The sequence below is a fragment of the Hesperophylax consimilis genome, chromosome 22 (genome assembly GCF_061612785.1).
Source record: "Hesperophylax consimilis isolate HC1 chromosome 22, BYU_Hcon_1.0, whole genome shotgun sequence".
NCBI classification, from domain to species: Eukaryota; Metazoa; Arthropoda; class Insecta; order Trichoptera; family Limnephilidae; genus Hesperophylax; species Hesperophylax consimilis.
This window is the reverse complement of record NC_142857.1, coordinates 22,149,516-22,176,903: the sequence shown is the minus strand read 5'-3', so window position 1 is coordinate 22,176,903 and position 27,388 is coordinate 22,149,516. Positions and strand designations below refer to the sequence as shown.

The following is a 27,388-nucleotide window of genomic DNA, read 5'->3' as shown; positions in this document are numbered from 1 at the left end:
ATTAATTTCGAGAAGCGAGAGATGTAATTAGATGTATATAATACAGTCTCATCTAGTGTGTTCTAGATCAATGCCAGCCACCCTTATGCTATTCGTATCGCGCAGGGAAAGTTCCGTCGATCTCAATCATCCCGGAACCCAACCCAACCTATTACCACTCCCACACAACCGCTGTTGTAAACTTTTCAGTTTTCCAGGGGTGTTCCGTGCGTCCCCCATGCTCGGGAAAGTTTCCTCCAAGTTGGCTGTCTGTCGGTTGGCGGATCGGGCTGGGGCGGAGAAAGTTTAAATCTACGTGGAAAATTGGGAACCGACGATCGAATGACTGAACAGCGAGATGTTTTACGTCGGGGGTCACGTTGAATGAATTCCGGAATCAGTGGGGCAGGTTCGATTTACATCAGCTTGACGTTCTGAAATACATACACGGAGAAAAATGAATGATGTTTTTTTAATCAAGATACTGTTAAAAATGTGACGGCAGGACCATTTCCTAACATAATATTAGTCATTCAGAATATATCTGAACACGTTTTCAAAGCTGGTGGCCTTGCCCGAATAAATGCAATGGACGAGATTGCGAAAATTATTATTTTGAAGAATACGTGTTCCGATACGTCATAACACATTCGTGCTTTACTGATAGTTTGTTAAGAAATTTGTCAAATCATTCGTTATAAACGAAGAATTTGACCAGATTTAAAAAAATTAACAATAATTCATATCAGCAAGCTTTCTCCGTGTATTTTTTAGTAAGTGACTGATGTCGTGGAAGATTTTAATAAATTTACGCGCTTAGTATTGAAACGCGTTCTGTCAGACAGACTAGCAAGTGTCTGTGAATTGTTCTTCGTATAAACAGGAAAAAAATCCGCGAGCAGGAAAAGGAACCAAGCAAACGACGCGAAACACCGGTTCACGAAAATTTTGTCCTGTTTATCGCACCCTTAGACATCTGAAACGAACGGAAATTAATAGATATAAATAATACGATATTAAATACGGTCAGCTCGAAGAAAACTTTATCTAGTTTATGTGAGACACCAAACTCATTGCTGTTGGATGACTGAGAGTATAAGATACACGGCTATTCAAATCTACGTAGGTACTAACTAAACATAGTTAAAGCGCTTTCAAGCAACGTTACTGAACAACGATACTGTTAGTACCTGTGAGACTTTCGCATTTTTATTTTTTTTATTTTTGGTAGAATATTTTTTACATTTCAAAATTTTCCAGTAATGTTGGCCTCACTGGGTGGCTTGCCCGTGCTGAGGCCTTCATTTTATAATATGAAAATATAATATGAAAATATAATCTAAATACAATCTACAATATAAGATAAAATAATACATTTAATATATAATCTTGTGTGTTTGTGAGTGATGTGTGTTTATATTGGTTTTGTGTGTTACGTGTAGGTTTTATTTTTATTTTATGCTATGACATTTTGGTAATATTGTCTTTTTTGTTCTTTAATCCATTTTGTAATTTTGTGTGTGAATTTATTTTTATTTTCTTCAATTTTAATTTCTATTTTTAGACTGTTGAAAGCTTTTATAGCATGGTATTGGTAGTGTCTTTGTCCAAAGCTTGAATTTACTGTCGGAGTTTTTATGTTTTCTTTGTACGCTTGTCTAACTGGTCTGTTAGTGATATTTTGTGTATGTTTAAATTTATTTTTTTGTTAAAAATGTAGTTTAGTAGTGTTTTAACGTATAATTATATTATTATTAATTATAATTTTTGATTGGGGAATGTTGGCAGTGTAGGAACTATTAATTATCTAATCTTAGACACTGGCAACATTTTGTTAATCGCCACACTGGGACGCATGCGCGTTCCAGCGAACCAGCCAGTGCGTTTTGAAAGTCCTTGTCGGATTCATTCTGTTTCGAGTGGTTTGGGGTAGCACGTAATTCCTAAATAATTATCTCCCGCGTTTTCCGAAAACCTTCGGATAACTCGTTTTGTAAATTTGAGTATTAAATAAAATTAATCTTAACAATAATAAAATCGCTTAATTTAAAATGCATCCTTAGCAATAACCAATTACCGCCTAAACAACTACCGCGATAGTATCTACCTACATACCTGATTCAAAATTAGTTATTGTTGAAATTTGGAAAACAATTCTGAGAGTATCAAGTAGAAACATACTTTTAATTTTTACTGTATATGATTTTTTTTTAAATATGTTTAATGGACTGCGACAGATTTTGAACTCGTGACTTTCGAGCTTCCCACTCTTACACGAAGCATTGTTAAAACATGACAGCACCAACACTACACGGTCAAAAGATTGATCACCCATTTAGCAATAATTTAACTTTAATCCTGTCCGACCAGTGTTCATCCGACAGTAACACTAATAAAACTACAGGGTTTTCCAATAAGAGGTGTTATTTTGATATTCAATGGTTTCGTTGCTTGTGTGGCACGTAGCGCCGTCTTCTGAAAGTAAACGTTGTCCAGATCAATACCATCCGATTACGGCCATAAAAAATCATTAATCATCTCTCGATAGCGCAATCCATTCACCGTAACTGTTGCTCCAGCCTCATTTTCGAAAAAGTAAAGTCCAATGACTCCGCCGGACCATAAACCGCACCAAACAGTCACACGTTGAGGATAGAGAGGCTTTTCAACAATAACTCTTGGGTTTTCCGAGCCCCAGATGCGACAATTTTGCTTGTTGACGAAGCCACCGAGGTGGAAATGGGCCTCATCACTCAAGATGATTTGCATTTGATTCACTCAAGTGAATTTTAATAATTTCAATGCGTTGTTGAAGCGTGTATCGTTCCATTGTTTTATTAATGACGTAGTTTATATTTGTCAAATGTCAAAAAATGACAGGTTCAAAAGTAACATCTAACGAAATAGCGGGCTATTCAAAATAACACCTCTTATTAGAAAACCCTGTATAATCACCGCCGACTCCGATGGCGCTAATGTAGAATAATTCCGGCGAACGTAACCTAAGATAATAATATATTTAATGATATTCACACAATTAATGTCACAGCCAGCTATCAGGCCACTATCCAACTGGTATTGAAAGCTAGGCTTTCTAATTTAAATTACTGTCAAGTCCGCTACCCGTACTACGTTCAATTCAATTAAAATTACGAACCGATACGGGAGTTATCGCGAATAAGAGTTGAAAAAATTTTATAGTGACATTTTTGTGAATTATTTATTACCTTATGGGCACTTGAACAATCTATAAAAATGAATGCATTTAAAATTTCTAATAAAATTCACACAGGTCTATTATACAGGGAAAAAACTGAAAACTGTGAGGTACAATTTAAATACAAAACAACATTTTTTTAGATGTCGACAATATCTACCTATCAGTTCCAAAACTATCCTATCTTTCAAGCTGGAACCAAAGATACACATTCATAAAATTTCATTAAAATCACACGTGATTTTTTTAAATGTCGACAACATCTACCTATCAGTTCCAAAACTATCCTATCTTTCAAGCTGGAACCAAAGGTACACATTCATAAAATTTCATTAAAATCGCTTATCACACGTGATTTTTGTATAAATCATTTAACAGTGAAAAAATAATATTATTGAATTTAGAAAGGTACTTGGGGCTATCTCTGAAAAATTAAGGTTTTTAACTTTCTGAAAAGGTGAGTTTTGAGTTTCGCCCTAAATTGAGTATTTTCAGACTAGATCAACCTGCGCCCTTGAGGTGATTTTGCGCTATACAAGTCATCCAAATATTATTATTATTATTTTTGTATATTACATTTAGTTTTAAATTTTAGCATTTTATATCTAGTGCATATCTTCCTAAAACTACAATAATAATAGGGTCGCTATAGGTTCTAGTACGCCAAAAGCGCGATCTCCTAAATCAAATATAACAATGTTATTATTAACTTCTGCAAATACAAAATGTATTTTGTATTATTGTGGCAGTCGTTTCGGTGTTTTGGACCATTATCAAACTATCAAACAGTAACATTATTAACCTGTTAACCGGGCGGGACGTATAAATACGTCAAACGTAAACAGTATCGGGTACGGGTAGGACGTATAAATACGTCCTTGAAATATATGTTGCGCCCTGGAACGAGCGGGACGTATATTTCCGAACATATCACACGGAAATTGAGTTTTTAATTTTTACATATTTTTATTTGTTAAACTCAATGTTTCTCTTTTATCTGTGTGCGTTTATTTATTGTTCTGTAATTATAACCTTTTTTATATTTTTTTGTAATCTTTATAAATCTTCATAATTAAAAAAAAAATAAAAAATAAATAAATAAAAATTTAAAAAAATTAACGTCCACCGGGCGTGACGTATTGATACGTCCTAGTGAAGGAGTTCGCGCCCGTTATATACTGCGTAATTCAAAACTGAACTCCCCGGTTAACAGGTTAAATTTGAATCTATTTACTTATACTTATACCGTCTTACTCATAATAGATAATACGGAGGGATAAGAACAGGTTAGTAGAAAACGTTACTCATAATCACGCGTATCCGTACTGCGTATACCGAATTATTAGTGGCAGACAGACTTTTAAACCGTCCGACCCCCAGGATTAGGGACTTATAACTATTGTATTAAGATGGAGATCGCGGACTTTGTTAACAATCTGGTTGATTTGACAGATATCCATCGGTCGCGCAGTAAAAATGTTTAAAAAGCAGCAATACCCATTAGCAGCACTATGAGAGGAATATTTTATATGAAAATGTCGATTTACCAAAGCAAATACGGAAAGTTTAATCAAATTGGCCAAATTTCTAAACAATTCTAAGCATACCGGGTCAATGCCATTGCAAATGTCATCTGAAGAAATGTGAAGTTAGCAACTAAACGGGAAATGAGAAAATGACTGCGTTTTTCAGTATTGGAACAAAGTGGTGCCAGTATAAAATAATCTTGCGCGAATATTATTGTGAGTAAATACTTTAATCCGAGCGGTATACGACCTTCTTCACCGTATAGCTATACCAGCGCAACAGCGGCGTATTATAAGTAAGATTGATATGAGTTCTAACAATAAATGGTATCTTGGTAATTTGGTTCCTTTAACTTTCCGATAGCCGATGAAGTTTGTGATAGTAAGGTTGCTACACACTAGAGGTGGGTGAGTTCTGCATTTTTCCGGAGGCATCCGAGGACTGCTTCCTTTTAAAAGAACTCGAGTTCTTGGAGTGGGTCCCGGGTCCGAGTTCTTGGGTGCGGACTGGGTACTGGGCGACTACCGGGACGCACGGGTCCGGCCAAGGACTCGGCACTCGGACTCGGATAGAACCCGCGAAAGAACTCGGACCCGTAGCAGGACAAGGACCCGCACAAGAACTCGGACCCACACGAGAACACGGAGTCAATCCCGTCACCCATCGCACCCGAGTCGCGAGTTGTGCAGTTTACATTTTGGCGAAGTTCAACGAAATCCATTCGTGTCTTGTCGTGTTCCAGCTGATTGGGCTACGGCTAATGCGAGGCCGTAACGGATGTAGTATTAGGTTCCAAGTTCCAGATGATAATTTTAGCACACGCGTAAGCAGTAATAAATCAAATGTAGTAACATAAATTTCGGTTGTCGTTGAGAATTTGTCGTTTTCATAATCTCTGTCCATCGATATAGATAAAGGTACTTGGTCGAAGCCTCTATCAAATGAAACTCAGTAAAGGCGAGATGTTTTAAAAACAAAGTCAGGAAGTAGTTAGGTACAGCATTGAACTATTAAAATTTTAACAATTAACAACATGTTTTAATATCTATTTATTCCAGTCCATTTTTTTTACTTTTACAATACATACACACTTTGTTCAATATATTATTGTAGGATTTGTGTATATTATAAACTTGATTTGTATATTTTTCCTTTTGGTTTCACAAATATATACATATATATGTCTCAGGATCATTAAAAATAAACATTTGCCAGAAATTTGCCTTTCGAATGAACACTATTACGACATAGCTAAAAAATTTTAACAAAAGATAGCCATTTTAAATAAACAATTATTGAATAAAATAATCTTGGTACCTAATTTATCGCTTGTCTGAATCTTTCCAATACCAGTTGACAATCAGTTCCAATTTTTAAAATCAAAGCAAATCCATATTCTAGAGTTCATTGAACCAGAGTTACGGATACACAGACAGACACCACTGAAATTTGTATTTTTAATAACACAAAAAATAAAAATAGTGAACGATAATTAAAATAAAACTTTAAAATAAAACAATAATTTTTACTTACAGTAGGTACCTAGCGCCTACAAATATGAGGGGCTAAAATAAAAATATAAAACATCAAAGAATTGCGATAAATCATTGAGATTTTACATAAAAACCGTTAAACTAATCGGCAATATCTCAAAATGCCAACGTGTTGATTTTTAAAACAAGATCATGAAACAAAAGAAACATAAGAATTGAACATAAAAATAATAAATCAGTAAGTTTTTTTTTAAATTCTGTATCCGAAAAAAAAAATGTACAAATAGGCATAACAGTCAAAAGAATCATAAATAAACTCAAAATATCTTCGTATTGAATTTTTTAAATCAAGATAAAACATAAAAAAAATGAACATAAAAAAATGTAATATTTTTTTTTTAAATTGCGAATTGAAAAATTAAATTATACAAATTGTTACAAACAGTTAAAAGAATCAGCAATATCGCAAAATCCCCCCGTATTATTCATAAGATAAAAAAGCATTGAAAAATAAAATCAGTAAGATTTTTTTTCATTCATTCCGAAACGGAAAATAAAATTTTACAATCAGGTATAAACCATAGAGTTATAATACAACACAGTTATAATACAGAGGTATCTTTTTGTAAAACAAGAATAACATTAATAATAATAATAATAATAATAATTTATTCCAGGATGTGGGGAGGATAGTGCAATCCCACACGTCCCATATAGTTATACAAATATTTAGTAAACAATACAACACATTTTAAATATTCAAATGTAAAATATCTTGATACCCAATAATATATCCATTATTCGAGTCCGAGATTGGAGTTTAAGAATAAAATTTTCTCAAATTTTTGGGTAGATAGTCTATTCCTCTTCTCGGTGAGGATTTGTCCAGCTTTCGAAAATAAACGTTCGCAGGGGACGGAGGTGAGCCTCCCAAGGTTGTTCCTTCAAAATCCAATGAACTTGTTTTATCTGTTTTCTGTAGTCGTTGTAGTTATTAACAGTGACAACAAAAAATACAATATTTACAATGAAGTGTTATGGATATTATAAATAATAGGCAAGATGCTTTTTAGTGGCTTGTGTTTTTTAGAAGATAAATAAAAACATCCACTGGAGCGCTTTTCGTCAAATTTTTGCAAGTATTGCAATATCTTAGTAGCACCTCTAGGTACATCCTAGAGTACTTAGTGAGTCTAAAAATATTGGAAAAATGGTCAAATCTAGGTGAATTCATTGGCTATAAGCCGCAATAATCATTTCTTATTGTTTCAATACTAATATTTTGAGGAATGCTGTTAATTGTATCGAATGGCAGAATTGATTGCTGAAACAGAATTGATTGATAAAACTATCGACAATACTAGGGTAAGAATCAATTTTTTTAAAAGTGAAAACCCCAGTCACAGCCTAATTTTTATACACCTAATTAAATTAAATATTACTTAACTTATTTTTTTTTACATCACTCAAATAATTTATTGCTATTATTGATTTATTAGTACATGTCAGTCGATATTATTATTTAACTAATTAGCTCATCGGTTTAGAAAAGCAACTCATAACCCCAAATAACTCCAATAAGTACTAGATATTAAACAATAAACAAAACATCCACTTACTGTAAAGCAGGTAAACAGAAGATGTCTTCACCACCAGAACTTACCACTCACTGCAGGACTCGCGAGGCCGGTGGTGGAGGGAGGCATTCGGGTTCGAGACCCCGAGTCCGAGTTTTCTGGGAGTTGTTGATTAGAGGCATTCGGGTCCGAGTCCAAGTCCTTAGAGGCATTCTCGGGTCCGGGTTCTCTGGGAGTCGTTGATTGGAGGCATTCGGGTCCGAGTCCCAGACCGAGTTCTCTGGGAGTGGTTGATTACGAAAAGGAGTGGGAGTAGGACCCGCTTCCCGCAAAGGACTCGGGCTCAAGGACTCAATCCGGCTGAACCTACACATCGCTACTACACACGTATATTCATGCTCGAAGGTTTGGCTCGATCGAACACTAGGAAGCATGATCGTCGTTGCGTCCACACCGCTCGAGCACCTCGACACATGACGCTCAGTCAAATCGTAATTTTTTGTCGAACATCGAGCAAGAATAACGACCGCTGAATCTTTTTTGCATCGAGTGGTTTGCTCGATGTCGAATAAAAAGCATCAAGCGAGATGGTACACACGTTGAGACATGTTCCAATAAGCACAAAACAGTCGAGCATGAGTTCTTAGCTTTAGATTCACGTTATCGAGAATGCATGGTTGATAAGTGAAATCTTTGCTTTTATGTTACATGTGTTCATTCAAATTTCGGGTACTAAAAACATGTTTTTAATAATAAAAAATAGTAAGCATTTATTCATAACATAAGACTACAGAGGCACAGTAAGCAAATACGTTTTGATCAGCAGAAAATAACCTACAATGAAATTAGCATACACGCAATGAATATTCATTCATCAAAAAGGGTAGGTATAAAGGGTTTACATAACCGATTCATCAACAAATTGACAGGTGCTATCGTCCATTACAGAAAATAAAACAGAGCAAAGTGAAGCCATATAGAACACAGGTACCTTCATCACCCAGTCGTGTCCTACCCAATATGCATAAATAAATATTTTATACACATTTCCATCAAGTCGATGTTTACCCGCCTATGCCCGTTAGTATTTTGTGTATAAATAATAAGCTGCTTCGCATGAATATTCATAAATCACTTTTCTATTGTAAACAAAAAATTGCCCGGTGAATGTTATTTTCTCATTGAACATAGTCACGAGTCACAACCTGCTTAGTGGTCCCGGTATTTGATTATTTCTAAAAGTTTTGTTTTATTTTCAACGACGTTAAACCCACTACAGACGACGCAATTTGCTTGGTTCAACCGTGTGTCAACCGTTGAGTGTTGCTTACAGACGGTGCGCGACGCGATGTTTGGTTCAATTTTGTCAGTTGCTCCTCTGGGGACACATGCGGAATGTCTCTTATTTTTTACATACAAATAAAACTAAAATTTGCGATCGCCCTAGTAGCATCATTCATTATTTATTATGAAAAGAAAAACACAAAGTAGACAAAAAAACAAAAACATCAGTCATAAGATGCTACTAAAAGATTTAAATAGTGATTAAATATGACAGTAGTATCTCAGAAGCAAGTTAAATGCTTATACAGGTTGTCCGGGGGTAAAATTGCGGTAAATAAAAAAGTAAATAACTTTTTTCAAAATTCCAGTGGTTTAAGGTCATAGACTAAATTAGACTAGACACGGCATATTCATTTAAAAATAATCCCAACACAATTTTGGTTTGGTTCACATGCACATTTATGAAAAGGCCCACGCATTATGTCGCAATGCGAAATGGGCATTGTGCATTGCGTTTTACCTTTTGTTGGTCTATTTTGCTTCTCAGCTATGTTGGGCAAGTTCATTTTTTCAATCACAAAAATAACCGAGTTCCAAATATTTAAATTTGAATTATGTCCATATTACAACACCTCTGACAACAAATTCTCCGTGGTTTCGCTTACGAGTTTAAACGTTTGTACAAGGAGTTTAAACAAAGTTGGGTTGTTAAGTTCATCTCCATATTTGTGACGTACGCTACGTGGCGTTATTTTTAAAATTAATTTAACTAGACAGGGCTAATCTAGTATAATACATCAATGTTTAAGGATTTTTTTAGGTAATAATAGTTAAATTCTTTGTATTGGAAAATAAACATTTACAATAAAATGAAAATATTGGATAAATATTTTTGGATGGGAAAATAAACATTGGAATTTTGAAAAAAGTTGTTAATCTAAAAACATCCCTAAGTTAGCGCACTTTACCCCCTAACTCCCTGTATGTAAAGTCAAAAACTCCGTCAAAACTCTCGCTTCTTTAGTCATTTTATTTATTTTTAATCGTTCACTCGCAACTACAGCAACTACTCTCACTAGGCCTAATCAAACTGAGGACGGGTTGTTACGGAGAATTTGAACAATTCTTCAAATTTCAAAGATAATTTTAAAGTTCTGTGAAAGATTTTTCAAGTTCTGTCGCAATCGCAATCCTCCTTACAAGCACTAGGTACGAGGTGGACTGTAGGTTGTTGCATAGGTTTTAGATCTTGTTTTCCTCATCTCGGTGTATGTATGTTGACTGTAAGTTGTGTTGATATTACTTTTCATGTTTGGTTAGCCATATTTTGATGTCATTTTAAAACTTATATCCACGGTGTTTAGAATTTCTTTTGGAAGGGTATTATATAGTTTGTAGCATAGTGTGATCTAACTAATGACTTTCTACCTCGGTACCAATTAGAGATAGAAGAAATTTGTTTTAACAAAAGTTGTAGGTTATTTTATGTTCTATTATACTTGTTAAAATACTTTAGCCGAAATTTGCATTGGAAATGAGATATTTGGGAAAAACTAGATATTGACCCGATTTCGGCCAGTTTTTTCAAAATGGCGGCGCGAGCGTAGGTGCGCCAAGGTCGGAAACTCAGATTTTACATCAGGGGATCAGTTTATATAACATATAAAAAAATTGGGACTGCCGGAATTACTTCGATCGCGAATCGCTAATTGCACTGGCCTACAACTCATCATTGATGCGAAGTGGTTTAATCGCAGACCTTTACAAGCACTATGTATTCCTGTTCCAAAGTGGACTGTAGGTTGTTGCATAGGTGCTAGATCTTGTTTTCCTCATCTCGGTGTATGTATGTTGACTGTAAGTTGTGTTGATATTACTTTTCATGTTTGGTTAGCCATATTTTGATGTCATTTTAAAACTTATATCCACGGTGTTTAGAATTTCTTTTGGAAGGGTATTATATAGTTTTGTAGCATAGTGTGATCTAACTTTAGATTAAAGAATAAATATTCACAAGACGGAATAATAAATATTTCGCGTCATCTTTTTAAAACGAACGAGACGAGAATGGTGAAAAGTTGGCACCGCTGAATACAAATTATTTTGAGTAAGGGCCAAAAAGCTGGCAAACTTGAAAACAAGGAAAGTTGGCCGGAAGTGCATGGGAGCGAAATAATATTATTATAATTCGAAGGTTGCATGTCGAAGAAACTTCCAACAGAACTTTTCTCTCATCGAAATAAACTTTAGAACTTTCCTGCCGCTAATATGCCATTAAAACTAAGTGGCTCGTGATGAAAAAAATGGATAACTTGTTAAAGTGCACACATCAGCATCGTTGATTTTCGTTTACTTAATCGTGCCAAGTCTTTTTGCGACCGCAGCGTGTTTACAAATTTATCCCACGCGTGTTCGAGAATAAGCGATTGTTATATTCGGGTTGACCTTCATGTAGTGATGGCCTAATCGAGATTTCGTAATAATCGAATCAAATGCATTAACGTAATCGGAATACGATGTCTCAGTATATTGATTAATAATTAAATAAAATACAAAATTCAAAGTAGTGAATTTGTTAATAAAATTCAACATAATATGCGATACAGTCAAGAAACTTTATTAGATCATGAAAGGTCTTACAACGGAGATAAAGCTATAAATCCACAACAGAAAAATATGAAAGGTCTGGCAACGAAGATATAGCTATAACTCTATAGAAAAACATGAAAAGTCTGGCAAGGGAGATAAAACTATAAATCAATAACAGAAAAACATGAAAGGTCTGGCAACGAAGATAAAGCCATAGCCATAACTCTATAACAGAAAAACATGAAAGGTCTGGCAACGAAGATAAAGCCATAACTCTATAACAGAAAAACATGAAAGGTCTGGCAACGAAGATAAAGCCATAACTCTATAACAGAAAAACATGAAAGGTCTGGCAACGAAGATAAAGCCATAACTCTATAACAGAAAAACATGAAAGGTCTGGCAACGGAGATAAAGCTGTAACTTTATAACAGAAAACATGAACGGAACGATGTGCATATAAGATAGGAGGAACAAGGTTGCTACATTCATATTCATGCACTGAGCGAATTGGTAGGTTCTATTAACGGGACATTGCCACCTGCCACCTCAGGAGACACATGCAGCTGTTGGGAAACACCAATAGATGCACTAATGTGAAGAGGATGAAGAGACTCCAATGTCCCGCCCTGATGGGAACACGGCTCAGAGACCTGGGAAGACACGTCGTGGAACCAGAAGACATAGCCACATATCCAATGACAACCCCGGTAAACTTTATATTAAAGCGACTTACTGTTAAAGGAATGAGGTAAAATGACCTATGGCCTGAGTACTTACAAAACCATTTTCACATCTTACCAAAATTAACATTCTTAGGGCCTATTTCTCAACCTCTCAGTAAGCTGTGCATTAGCGCTAAGTACTCGTATTACATAAGCACTACACGTAAGTAGTACGAACAGCTCACTGAGAGGTTGTGAAATAGTTCCTTATTCGACCTTCAACCATTCACACCTAACGACCTCACCATCCAATTCAAAACAAAATAACTACGCAACCATGTTATTTCCATAAAGTATAAACCAGTAATATTATTATTACATTTGAACAGTCTAGGGCGGCGAGTCCGGGCGTTCGCCCAAGTTCGCGCTGGTGCCAATCGATGGAGCGCCCGCCCCGTCCCGCCCTCGCACCGCCCCACCGTCCGCCGCCCTGAAGTACTGTACCGTGTCGGCGTGAGGGCCAGACTATAATACTACTCGGACTATGGGTAACTGGCAACGCCGAGTCTTGTGTGGCAGGAATTAAACATTTCCAAAGGTTCAAGGGCATCGCTTGTCCCTTTTATAATTTAAAATAACTGGTGAAGGAAACGTAACCTAATATAGAAAGTTCAGAACGTGCAAAAAATAAATTGTACGACAAGTTTCGGATAGATAAAATAGAGCAATATTTGGATAATGCTCGTCTGTTTTCGGTTCTATGACTAAACAAGTGAAAAACGGAACACCTTTAAAAAGTGATAAATAATAATAATTGGATAATTTGTAAAGCGCCGTTTTTGCGAAAAACCACCTGAAGGGCGCTGTACAAATTCAATTTGTACGAGTTCCTAGGCTCTATCTAATTTTATTATTTGCAGATTCAGAAAAACATACTTATTATACAGAAAGACATCTCACCTCCTGGCTGGTCAGATAAACACACTTTTGGAAGTTTTGTATTAGAAGGTTAGTGGTAAAAGTAGAGTTCCTATTTATTTTAAAAGACTGGAGAATTTACGACTAAAAAACTACGCTTATCTAACCTAACCGTGAGTAAATGAGATTTTTAAAAATGTGTATCAAATTTTATGGTTCACTGTTTTGTCGCCTTCTGTTGGGTCTGGTTAGGTTACCCTGTTTTCTAAATTAACATAACCAGTGAAGAAGAGAATAAAACCAAATTTATATTCCAGACAATATGTTAAAAATCTAACCTAGCCTAACCTTGTAAAATAGAATATATTTATGTGTTTAACCTATGCATATTTCGTAAGGAAAGTTTACAGATCTAACTCATATAACCTAGAATCTAGCCGAACCCAATCCTATAAATTCGCCTTTACTCTCTCCATAATTTGAAATGATGACCTCTAACGACCCTTCAAGGGTGAAAGCCAGAAAAATTGAGGAAAAAGACATCTGTTTGCTACCTACTGCTGGTCTTTTTTCTTGCATTACCTAACCAATAAGGTAGGCGACACATTACGCTATACGCATCATGGCTTGGTCTATTTTAGCACATCGCTCGCCATACACTCACTACCAATAGGAATATATGGCGAGTGAAATAGTCACAGGCTTGACAAGAAATACCAAAAGCAAAGTGACCAGATAGTGAAAAGATGTACCGAGAAGAAAGACAAATGTCGCCTAAACAAATCCTAACTAAAAGCAAAATTCTGTTTTGAAATCTTTCATATGTTGTCTCCTGAGATTTGCACAGCTTTTTCTGTCCGAGTCGATGCAACAATTCTCAGCTAGCAATGCATTTCAATGTCAGCAATATCATCGTTATATTTAGTTATAACCTCAACGAAAGCAACGCTTTGTGTAAAAAAGCTTCTAATTGTAGGCAAATTTTAAGAATTAGGAAACTAAAGTACAAAAATATACATTTCGTATCAAATTCTGGTAGATAAACGTTACTAATAAATGCTAGACTTACAACCGATGTTCAAAATTATCAGTATCTCTGCCTGTGTAGACAAATTTGATAGGAAAATGATACATTTTTTTATTGTTGATACATTTTTTTTTACAATATTTCATATTTCAATTTAGTAATGTTGGCCTCACTGGGTTGTTTACCCGTGCTGAGGCCCCCATTTTATAATTTAAGAATTTATACATTTAAAAAAAATAAAAGAAAAACAACATTAAAATAAAGATAAATTTAAAATAAAAAATAAAGATTAAAAATTAAAATATAATTATAACACTAAAAGAAAAATATCATGATTATGATATATATTGCAGTTATTACATTAATATGTGACCTTTTGGTTTTGACTTCTTACAACGGGATAACCCCTAGCGAATATTAAAGATACACACAATTTGATTAGTTCTCCATACTCAAAGTTTGTACAAGGGATAAAAGAAAGAACCTACACACAGTACTAATACAAGACAATAAGCGTTGCGCCGTAGGCATCCATTTTGTACAAAACTGTGTTATTTTGCTAGTATTCATGGCTAACACCAAATCCTTAGAATGCCAGGGGTAGAATGATAATATTTTCGTAATAACTTACTTGTTTTTGAATAATGATGTTTTTGTAAATTGTATCGTCGTCTTACCAGATAATGTGTTAATATATATTATTTATATATTTTTAAATAAATCTATTATACATAGTTACCGCGGGATAGCTACTCATTTCATAGACAAAAAATCTCTCAAATCTTATTAAAAAAAATAATGAAGACTAACGAAAATATTCTTGAGTTGTATTATATTTTCCAGGCAAAAAATCGTTCTTCAAAATTAAAATCATATTATATAATTAAGTCATATGTATGGGCGATTCTGTAAATAAACACCCAGTACAGTGACTTTTAAAAATTAAAAATATGACATTTGTCACGGAATTATGCGACGCACTTTTTCACAGATAAAATAAACAGATTTGCAAGTGACGAAACGGCAAGCTAGAATTAAGATATATTAGTTCCTTGCCAAGCGAATAAAATATATTTTACTATGCTAGGAGTATTTTTTAAGGTTCAAAATCCACGGTAGTTTTCTTGGCGCAAGGACAGCCGCGCAACGCATGGTTCACGACTCACAGCGCGGCAACATCCAGCCGTATGGTATGTTTTGATCGCACTCAAACTCGCTTCTGCTGCTTCAGTGCGAGCACGTCGCTCAGGCCAGACGGTTCGATTGCCTCGCGCGCTCTCCTTTGACAGAGCCGCACTGTATTATAAATTATAACTATGAATCGATCTAAGTGTCGAACTATGATCAAATTGTATGAAGACAAAAGATTACTATGGGAAGCTTCTCACGTACATCATAAAAACATGAAAGAGAGACAACGCGCCTGGGTGGACATCGCTCATAGTTTAAATCTTCCAGTTGGCGAAGTTAAAAGAAAAATGTGTTCACTTTTGGGGACTTACAGGTGTGAAAAGTCGAGACAGAAAAAAGGCCAGACTCTTGGAAGAGGCATGTTATATTTTTTATTTAATTCTATTATTTGTACCATTATTTATAATTGTTACATATTTTCAGTGTCTAAATACGTGCATATATTTTTTGTTACAGGGCGAAACGGTGTTTATATTTCCAAATGGTTTGCCTATGACTTATTTCGTTTTATGTCGACCAGAAGTAATCCAGGCCGCACCGAAGACACAACCGAGACGGTAAGTTTTGGTACTTATTTATTCATTTACTTTTCTGATTATCCATGGTTGTTTCGCCTTGATACTCCTAACTCCGTTAGTAATACAGGGTTTTCTAATAAGAGGTGTTATTTTGATATTCAATCGTAAAAGATCAATGGTTTCGTTGCTTGTGTGGCACGTAGCGCCGCCTTGTTGAAAGTAAACGTTGTCCAGATCAATACCATCCAATTCCGGCCATAAAAAATCATTAATCATCTCTCGATAGCGCAATCCATTCACCGTAACTGTTGCTCCAGCCTCATTTTCGAACAAGTAAGGTCCTATGACTCCGCCGGACCATAAACCGCACCAAACAGTCACACGTTGAGGATAGAGAGGCTTTTCAACAATAACTCTTGGGTTTTCCGAGCCCCAGATGCGACAATTTTGATTCACTCAAGTGAATTTTAATAGTTTCAATGCGTTGTTGAAGCGTGTATCGTTACACTTTTATTAATGGCGTAGTTTCTACTTGTCAAATGTTAAAATATGACAGCTTCAAAAGTAACATCTACCGAAATAGCGGGCTATTCAAAATAACACCTCTTATTGGAAAACCCTGTACTATAAGGCTGGAAATAGTGCCACGCGTACCGTCGCGATCGGTCGACCGACGACGTAGCGCTGACGAGCTGGACCGATGGTCGAATCGCGTAGCACTATAGCTCTTTCATAGACCGATGTTAGGCAAGACGCATCAGTCGCGTATGTCGGTCGGTTACTGTTAATATTTACGTGAATACAAGAAAAGCTGTAGAAATTCGCTTTGCGCTGCGTACGAGGACCGTTGGTCCAACTCGTCAACGCTACGCTGCGAGACGCCACTTGCTGTTGATCGTTCCTTTCGCATAATTGTCGGCTCGCGTTTTTTTCGTACGCGTATACGCAGCATTATACATATTCGGGCAAATTGAATTTCAAGTTCAAAAAAGAACCGAGAAGAAATGATCAAATTTCAGATGTTTGTTTTAAAAAATCTGTCCGTATTAATACTGCCTGAGAGCGGGTCCAAAATGAATCACGTACGTAAATATACAAATATACAATACATTTCTACAAATGTACATATGTTATTATTCTTATTTATTTATATTTTGTACTGGCAGATAATGTACCATAAATTACCCGGTATGATATTTGTACGGAACAACTCCAAATTTGTACGGAACAGTTTTTGCAAGAAGCGACAGATTTTCTGTGATTATATACAGTACGTAAAGCTGTTAATATAAGTTAATTAGGTACTGAAAATGTTACTTTTTTTTAGAAAAATAATAGTTTTTCGCATGAATTGTGATTTTCGTATAAACAAGTTTTTATAATTATTATATCGTATTTATTAGCCACAGTCGTCATAATGAAAGGCATAATTGTTTTCTGTTGCAAGGTAGCTAATCTCTATTGCAGTGATATGATGAAATTCCCTTAGATTAGGGAAAAATTATGTATACTTCTGGAAAATACCAACACATGATTTATATATGAGGCATTTTTCTCTTCTTTGATCTTAATTGTGTTTTTTTTAAATTTTAGATTGAACTGCCGGAAGAATCGAACCAGAAAACCACCAAGAGTGCTAACACCACCAACAAAACCAGCACCACAAAAGGGACAATGAAGTGCGTTGATATTGAGTCAATGCGACCAAAGCCTGACCTGCATCAAGCAAGTCCTGTCCGGTCATACAACGTCCCCAAACAAATTTCGAGTTGCTCCAACGACCTGCACTATACGTTTGGCCAACACATCGGAAACGAACTCCGAAAGTATGACCCGAGAACTTTGGCGCACGTCAAACATGCAATCAACAGAGTTATTTTGAAGCGGATTTAGGGAAATACCATGATCCCGCAGGGGGGCACGTTCACCCTCTGGGATACGAGTATGTTATAGCTAATCTTCAACCAGACACTCGCAGCCTCCCCTGCGGACCACGTGCTGCAGCCGAGGAAGCCTCGCAGACAACCCCAACAGGGCAGTCGTCGGATAATGCGGATCCATCAAGTGACTCAGAATAAGAAGATAATGGACTACTTGATAGTATTAAAAAAAACATGTGTTCCTGCCTATACAGTGTAAAGACAGGACAACTATATCGCTATATCGTTGTGAGGAGGGCTAAGGTAGGGGATGTAGAATTTATTAGTTCGGGTCTTGAATGGGCCCGGATTATATGAAGGAGGAAAAACAGATGCCGGTAATTTCGATTACACAGAAACGAGTCAAAGAAACTTTCATGAAGCTAACATCAAGTGTGAACGGGTGTTCTGATCGTATCAGTCGAGTTGCGCGTATGAGCACCGGTGCATATGGGATCAATGCTGCTAACTCCTTCGAGCAGGCTCCGTTGCAATGCCTGTAGAACAAACAAAGAATGCAGAGATTTTAAAGTTTATTATAGTAAAGCGCACTTGAAGTGAAATAACACAAAACTGCGCTTTATAAATGTTATGCTGTTATTATTATGGCAATCTTCCTGCTAACGACGGATTGTCAATCAGACTAGATTTATCAGGTATTTTGGGGCTCCAGCCCTGAGGTGGCTCCCAAATTCAATTGTTGGATGTACTTGCGATTTGTATAGGGTTATCAGCTGGTCACTATTGAATAATCTGCTAGTCCTGTACAAGACGTCATCCGATCTTCTCGCGTGAGCATTGGTGAAAGAGTTAGGGGTGTTTCACAAAAATTCAAATGTATTATTGTCACAAAGGCCAATAATGTCATATTGTAGAATCCAATTAGATAGAAAGTTTAAACGGGCGTGAACCGGCCTCTAATTGATATGGTGCTGATAGGCTTTTTGAAGAAAATGTTACAATTGAAAATCTGTGTCTCCAACCGATTTGCTGAGGAGTGGAATTTTTAAAATAAACTAAATGACTATTTTAAGAACTGCTATTTTTTTCCTCACCTGAATGATGTAATTTTTTTATTTTGCTAATACATATTTTTATAATAAGGTATCTGTAAAGTAACTCCCCGGGGTTGCTCGGGCTTCACACATAGTTTTTCATCATCAGACTTAGACAGTGACCTTCCTCTTGTTTTGAAGGTCAAGTGTGCAAATTTCCATCACCCTCAGAATAAAACTGTAGATTTGTATACATATCAAATCCACGCCGGCCGCCCGTCAGCCATAGACAATAAACTTTTTTATATTAGATTATATTCAATCCTCAGCCAAGCCAACAAAAATATCTTTAAATACCTCTATTAATAAAAATAGATGAGCTATAGTAAAAACAACTTTGTTTTTAAAGGGTTGATTTTTGAAAATATTATGTTGCTGTAAAATTATTAATGGTATTGAGGATTCCAAATGACAGATATTCGAAATTCTATTATAATAAAATAAATTCGCTATTCGCGTTTGTCTGTTTGTGCGCTTAGTTCTTCTAAACTATGCAACGGATTTTGATAGATATCATCTAGAGAATTTCTACCGGAAGGTTTATATTTATTTATTTAATTCAATTTGTGCATTAATTTTTTTAATAACTAAAGGTTATAATTAGTCGTTATAATTGTACCGTTTGTACAATATATTTTTAGCGACGAAAAGCTTGTAAGTGCATTGTAGGATGTGAAAAACATATCGATCTTTTGATTAACTACATTTAGGAAGTACATGGATTTCCCACGGGTGAGTTCATGAATAAATTGGTGGTCTCTACAATAAAGGAAGTTATGACGACGTCCTCGAGAGTGAGAATCTGGTACAAAGAAATTTATTTAAGCCAGTATTTCATTGTTTAGTAAAAGATTAAATAATTTAAAAAAATAATAATCAGAGCAATACCTCTTCTACGTGTCTGAAGTAGTGGTAATTGGTTATGCCCAGGAAATAATATATAATACAAAAATTATATTTTATACAAAAATTATTATTGTTATTTCGGCTACTGGTATTATACCTAGCTCATATACATGTAGGATTAGGATTACGAAAGATTTTTTAAATATTTATATTGAGAATTCTACCGAGCCGAACCCTCTGATATGAAAATATCTGAAGTCGGTGAATTATTTTCCCATTTGATCTCTGGTGAGTTGACGTGTTGTTCTTGTATTGTTTTGTATTTATTATGCTTATATAATGCACTTGCATAATGTGGATTGACTAGATGATCATTTGTGGAAAAGTGTGTGAAAGGGTTTAGGTTTTCCTGTAGGGAAGATTTAACCCGGATATAAAGTCGGAAAAATTAAAAAAAAAAATTATACAGGGTGTATCGGCACGTACCCGACAAACTTTAACCAGCTATTCCTTAGCATATTTGGAGTAAAAAATCTTATGTGCACTTTGCTGTCCGGTAACGTTTTTTTTAATAAAAAATTTACTATTCATATTTTCACCACATGTCACCACTGTTTTATCCTTTGATAAAGTTTGAAAACCCATCTGGCAAATATTTTATTCGAATTCCGTTGAATAATGCACGTGTGTACCTATATTGGCGCACGTTTACAGTCACAACGAAATAGCACGGCACCATTCGTCTCATTTTTAACTATTATTATTTAGTGTGTGCGAAAGAGCGAAGACGCTTTTTGACACACTTGCTTATAACAGCTGTTTAACACGAAACGCAATGCCAATGACAGTGATGTAGTGTGGAAATTTTAAATTTTTTTGTTTTTAATTGAAAAAAAAATGCTACCGGACAGCAAAGTGCCCATAACATTTTTTACTCCAAATGTGCTAAGGAATAGCTGGTTAAAGTTTGTCGGGTTAGTGCCGATACACCCTGTATATAACACAAAAATTATATGTAATACCAAAATGTAAATGTTCGTTTGTTCAAAATCATAAATCTCCGAAAGTTCTTCACAGATTGCTTTGAAATTTTGACACAACTTTGCATTCAAATACGCGTATGTTTTTATATACTGTATTATGTAAATGTCTCCTGTGAGAGGTAAAAATAGTGTTTTTTTAAAAACAGCGCCTGTTAGGCGTAAAAGAAACTCGCGCCATTGTTTCTCTATTTGTAGAGACAGACTTAGCCACAACTACGCGTAGCGGGGTACAGCTAGTTATATTTATAGAAAGCAGAGAAAAGTCGAGTAACATCGGGTACACGTCAGCTAGTACTGTACTAATTTAGTCGCAAATTGATAGAATAATACAAATATAAATGCTGGTTTGCCGTGCTTGAAATATCCTACAACTACAAGTGGATAAAAAAATAATTACACCGTGCACTCGATACGATAGACATTTAAATTTAAACGGGAAAATGTGCAAGTTGCCGTCGCGTCGGTTAACTTTCTTTAAGGGAGTAGTTTTTTTCGTAATTACGAGGAGAATTCATTAATTAAAGTTAGTGCATTAATTGACCGGTCACTGGCTGGGTTGGCATCGCGTGAGGTTCCCACCCAGGCTTCGTGAGTTCAATTCCTCTGCTGGTTAATTCCTTCATCACGACACAACCAACATTTCCACAGTGATGGTAGTAGGAAATTAAAAAATGTTATCGGGTTATTCGTAACCCAGGAATGTTTGTCTTTCTTTTTAAAATAAAAAGAATACAAGGCGAAGCTACGAACTCTTTATTCTACATTAAGAATGTTGCGTGAGAATAATATTGTAACAGGTGAGAAAGATCTACCACGGCTGTACAAAATAATAATAACACTCACCAAATCCCCATCATCAATTTCGAAATGCAATTAATTCTGTAGAACTGATACGATTTCGATCGTCGCCAATTCAAGGTGGGGTTGAACCAATTAATTGTTAGAGTTTTCTTTACAGTCGACAGGGGTAGTTAAAATAACTTAATATTTATAATTGTCAATAAAAAAAATTAACGCCTCTGTTGGGGAGGTAGACATTTTTGACTGGTTACAAATTCCAGAAGCCGTCGGAGCGAAACAGTTATTTTCAGCCGTTTCGTATTGGATTTCTAATACATAATTCGAAATTTTTGATTCGTGTTCATCACTAGCGCCTACGATTTGCGCATATTTTTTATCTTAATCATATTGACATCACTTTTTTCATACACAAAACACAAAACAATCCATGCGAAATGGGCACCATTATTTTTGTAGTCGCAGGCGAAACTTTCCGATTTAAAAATATACAATGTAGGTGGGTAGAGCTTAGAGTAGTAGCTTTGTCTTTTTCTTGCATGGCATCGGTTATTTATGACTTAAAAAATTGTCCTGCAAATTTATTATAAAAAAAATTAATTCTTTAAAAGAGTCAATATGATTACACCTATTTAGAATACTTTAATTGTTTGACTTTGGACATTACCTCATGTTCTCATATAGGAGAACATAAGGTAATGTTACCTAGTTAGTTCTGAGGACGTGACGAATAATATGAGTCACTTTGCCTTGACATTGAGGGTAAATTAATGAATAAACGGATGACAAGTATATACCTAGTTAATTATAATTACATTAATGACTATTATTAGTAACACAGTGTTGCATATTACTAGAGGTAGAGAGGGTAGGCAGATAATAGTTGAGAAAAAAAAAAAAAAAAACTCATCTTAAAATTATGAAGCTAGGAATCCATTCGCACGAAGCAACAGAAACTCTCTCGAGTTTTGGCGTTATGAAATTTGTATAAAAATGAAAAATTCCATAACTGAAATTAGTAAAAAAAAAAAAAGAATGCTAACTGCATCATTCATCATGGTAAGGAACTTAGGATTGACTTACTTACGACTGATGTAATTGACAAGAATTACAAATAATAGTCCATAGCCAAGTAGGTACTAATGAATACAATTTATAAACTCCAAAACTTGTAACTCTAAACTTATTTCTAACTAAGCACTAATTCTAATTACCCAAGTTGAACTTATAAACAATTCCTAATTGGTAACTAGGTACTCTCAAGAAATCAAAAAAAGTATTTGACTGTGTATCTGATGAATGGTGAAGGTGCCTTTTTACTTTCCCTTGACGTCAAGGACAAACAAACAGTGATCAAATTTAGGGTCCGCCTAACAGTAAAACAGATGTACATATAGTTAAAATCATTTCACATAGAAGAAGCGGTCCACAAAAAAACACATGGTATTCCGAATCCGATGCAGGCGACACAGTTTCACAAAAGAAAACAATGTGTCCGTTGTTCGCATGGAATTTGGTGTTTTTTTTTACTTTTTCTACAATCCGTATGTTGTAAAAAGCCCTTTCTACCCGCATACTATATACATACGTGTAGTACGAATGGCACACACATCCAAGAGAGAAATTACACAAGCACGAGCGGCGTTGCCGCATCGTCGAGAGTTAACGTTTCACGTACATAATGGCGGTCCCCACGAAGCAAGCTAGGAATATTACTAAAACGCAACGCAAACAAAGGGTAAAACTCTCATGGTACTTTATAAAGAATTTAGATTGAATGTGTTTGGGTCTTTTTACTAAATGCCAGAGCTGGAGAGTGTCAGACGATCCCATTAAAATCCCGGGAAACGGCAACACTGCGAAATCTTGAAAGAGCCGTTTTCCCGCCCGGCGCTACCTACTACCGCACCTATCCATGCCTGTATGAGTGAGGTATATAAGAGCGGCGCCGTTGCCAGACCTACCGGCTGTGCCAAGAGTAATGTTTTATTATGGACTTTGCAGTCGCTGTGTGTGTGTGAATTCCTCGCAACGTTGCCACATCTATTACCATATTATTAAAATTAGTTATTTTACACGATTTGCTGGAAATTCAGACGAATTATGCAGATCGGTAGTCAGGCGGTACTGGGCATGAACGTGCGACAGCAATTTGCGAGATCTTCATAATTAACTACATACCATTTATTTTTTATGAAGTAATAGTGTGAATTTTGCACATTTTCGTCGGCGTGACCTCTGCCACGCAATTTGCCGACAATTTCATCCGATTACGGCGCAATTCAGACAGAAAAAGTGCAGAAATAAGACGGGAATTTACCGTAAAATTTGGTACAATATTACGCGACAGAATGGCAAGATGGCGTCCGGCGGTTCCTTGACCAATTTGGGAATTATAAGAGCAAAACACAACATTATTTGTCTGAGCTGTGGACCGATGAACATGTAACTAAAGACCTGCGGGAGAGAGGGAATAATGGACGGCCGACCTACAGGAAATGCTGACATTACAAAAGCGTATTGATGTTAATCGAGAGGATAGTGTGCTGCCGGGAATGGAGAAAATAAAATAATTAAGAGGGCATGAGAAAACGGACATTAAAATCATTTTAATTAACCTTAAAGTAAATAATGATAAAATACCAAAAATACATCAAGAGAAATCAGTAAATATAAAAAGAGAGTGATAATATTGAGAGGAAATGGGGGAGCATGAATCACGAGTCTTCTCAATAAGTGATGAAAGAAAGCGTAAAAAAGCAGCTGTTTATGGTGATTGTGTTTTCACAAACTGTTTGCAAAAAGCTATTTGATTAACAATGTTTGACCAATTTCACAAATTTACACAAATTTCGAGTGAAATATCACCTCAAGGGCGCACACGATAAACCTAGAAAAAGCCTCGTGTCATTATTTGATGTAGACAAAAATTACATGCATCCCCTGAGGTGATAACTCACAAAAGCGGCGCTATAAAAATTGTCCAATTATTATTATTATTATTTATTATTAGTTATTTGAAAATAATACCAACAACAAATACTAGATCAAAAATTAATTTTTAATTGCTACAACAATATCAGGACTGAGTCATTTTTTTGCGTTAACCCCACACGGGAGGCCCTGAGGAAATTAATTTCCCTAAGAGCCAATGGCATCTTTGGGGATTCTGTGTGGAGGGTCCTTTTAAAAAAAGGAGAGAAAGTTCTGGGAAGGAAAAAGGTATGTGGGGTGGGTTGGAATCTAGGGATGAGGAGTAACAGAAGTATGAATATATCCTTCTCGCTGCAGCGCAAGGCGATGAGTTGTGAGACCAGTTGAAGAGGTCAAAGGGTCTCCCCAAACCATCCCCTCCCATCTGGCACGCCACGCAGCTGGAGGGCAGGCACATCTTGAACACACCTCACCCGATGAACCTGGGCACCCCTACTAAATCACCAAACGTAGCGAAAAATTTCGTGGACATATGGCAGAGGCTTTAGTTATCCAATAAATGCTTCCCGGGGTGGCGGTACCCAAAACCGCCTCTCAAATTAATCATTTAGATACTCGCTTGTACGAAGATTGTATGCAGTTGGCAATACTTTCTCAGTACACGGAGAAAGATGAGTATTGCTGATTTATTAAAATCCTGTTAAGAACTGGATAGAAGGTCGTGTACTAATAAACTGTTAGTACATTCATTGTTAGTGTTCATGCACCTGCATTCATCCTGATAGAAAACAATTGCGAAATTATTTTATTTTTTATGAACAAGTGTTTTACTGATAGTTTATTAGGAAAACTTTCAATTCATTCGTTAAAGGCCGCAGTCCCATTTTTAACGAATGCGAATAATTTAAACATTTTTTAAAATAAATTTGTCAGTTTTCTTCGTGAAGATGTGTCAACTGCACGGAATTTAGTTACAAAAACGCTATAATAACGTAAATCATAAATAAATATTAATGATGGCTTTTACTATTATTTTGCTTGTCATTTTACAATTTCTTCAACAAATCTTACTTTTTAATAATTTTCCACTAAATCTTTATATTTTTTTTAACGTTGCTTGTGTGGCACGTAGCGCCGTCTTGTTGAAATTAAACGTTGTCCAGATCAATACCATTCAATTCCGGCCATAAAAAATCATTAATCATCTCTCGATAGCGCAATCTATTCACCGCAACTGTTGCTCCAGCCTCATTTTCGAAAAAGTAAGATCCAATGACTCCGCCGGACCATAAACCGTACCAAACAGTCACACGTTGAGGATAGAGAGGCTTTTCAACAATAACTCTCGGGTTTTCCGAGCCCCAGATGCGACAATTTTGCTTGTTGACGAAGCCACCGAGGTGGAAATGGGCCTCATCACTCAAAATGATTTGCATTTGATTCACTCAAGTGAATTTTAATCATTTCATTGCGTTGTTGAAGCGTGTATCGTTCCATTTTTATTAATGGCGTAGTTTCTACTTGTCAAATGTCAAAAACTGACAGTTTCAAAAGTAACATCTACCGAAATAGCGGGCTATTCAAAATAACACCTCTTATTGGAAAACCTTGTATATTTCACATGTTTGTAAAAGCTTATTATACATATAAATAAATAATGTTAAACCTTATCATAAGCCCACACTGCATGAAGACAATACATACAACACAATTTACGTTATTTTCTAACTCGGTGGAAAGCGTCATTAAGGTGACTTCACAAAAGTATTATAAATATAAGTATGTATTTTGCTAAGCGAGAACTTGTTTGTAGGTACGTATTATTTACAGCTGTCGCATACACCTTGTCGCTGTATTTGCTTTACAATGCTGAAAAACCCTTCAAACGTGTTTGAAACGCGGACCCAATACCGTCAACATATTTCCATAAAGTTGAAGCTCTATTTTCAACTGCAAAACAAACTCAAACGAAACTAGGCCAATCCATACAAAATGAGTAGAAACGTACAAGGAGCAAAAATCCATAGATATTGTATGACGCGAAGCCAGCGGGTTCTATCGCATTCATTGTATAGAATTCCCATGTACTAGTTTTCAAAGATTGGACTAGTTTTTACTTCTGTATGACCATTGTGGAATTAAACGAACGACATCGAATGCAGAGTCATCGCTGATTGATGAGCAATATAATTGGATGTTTTCAAAAGGTTTTGCATGCATAGTAATTTTTAAATTAGCAAGTTCATTGGAGAAGTTTTTTTTAAATCAAAATACTGTTAAAAATGTGATTGCATGACCATTTCCTAATAAAATATTAGTCATTCAGAATATACCTGAATGAACCTGTTCACGCAGGTGGCATTGTCCAAATAAATATAATGGACGAGATTTTAATTTTTAAGAGCACGTGTTCCGACTTCTTCATAACATAATCGTGCTTTACTAATAGTTTGTTATGAAATTTGTCAATTTATTCGTTATAGGCCTCCAGTCCCGTTTTTAACACGAAAATGAATAAAATCAAGAACCTTGAAAAGTTCACTAGTTAAAAAAATTCTGATAAAAAACCATTTATTGGATTTGAGTCGGTCACAGAAAATACAACGCATTTTCGTTATTTTTTTCGTAATTCGAGAAAGGCGTAACACTTTCAAATGTCAAGGTCATTGTCATTCCAGGACATGCATCGCCAGAAAAATAACATAAATTGATTAAGTTCTTGAGAAATCCTCGGCTTAAATGATATAAAAATCTGAGAGGAGTGTTTTAGGCATTTGGAGAATGTACAGTTGGTCGTCCCAAAACAAT

General features: G+C 35.7%; 2 protein-coding genes across 3 annotated transcripts in view; one reads left to right on the top strand and one right to left on the bottom strand.

Annotated features, from left to right (window-relative positions):
• Positions 1-27,388, bottom strand: part of Smr (nuclear receptor corepressor smrter) — a 608,275-nt gene that overhangs the window by 515,990 nt on the left and 64,897 nt on the right. The gene's annotated exons all lie outside the window — the stretch shown is intronic.
• On the top strand, positions 15,362-18,671 carry LOC149413246 (uncharacterized). Its single transcript, XM_089645132.1, has 3 exons — positions 15,362-15,824; positions 15,924-16,024; positions 17,579-18,671. Exons 1-3 carry the CDS (start codon positions 15,593-15,595, stop codon positions 17,876-17,878), a joined length of 633 nt encoding a protein of 210 aa, XP_089501258.1. The 5' UTR covers positions 15,362-15,592; the 3' UTR covers positions 17,879-18,671.

Excerpts from the sequence above, each read along its gene's own strand:
- LOC149413246 (XM_089645132.1), top strand. The coding sequence starts at position 15,593 with ATGAATCGATCTAAGTGTCGAACTATGATCAAATTGTATGAAGACAAA. Across the intron at positions 15,825-15,923 it reads AGGCCAGACTCTTGGAAGAG|GGCGAAACGGTGTTTATATT; the intron begins GCATGTTATATT and ends TTTTTGTTACAG. Across the intron at positions 16,025-17,578 it reads CCGAAGACACAACCGAGACG|ATTGAACTGCCGGAAGAATC; the intron begins GTAAGTTTTGGT and ends TTTAAATTTTAG.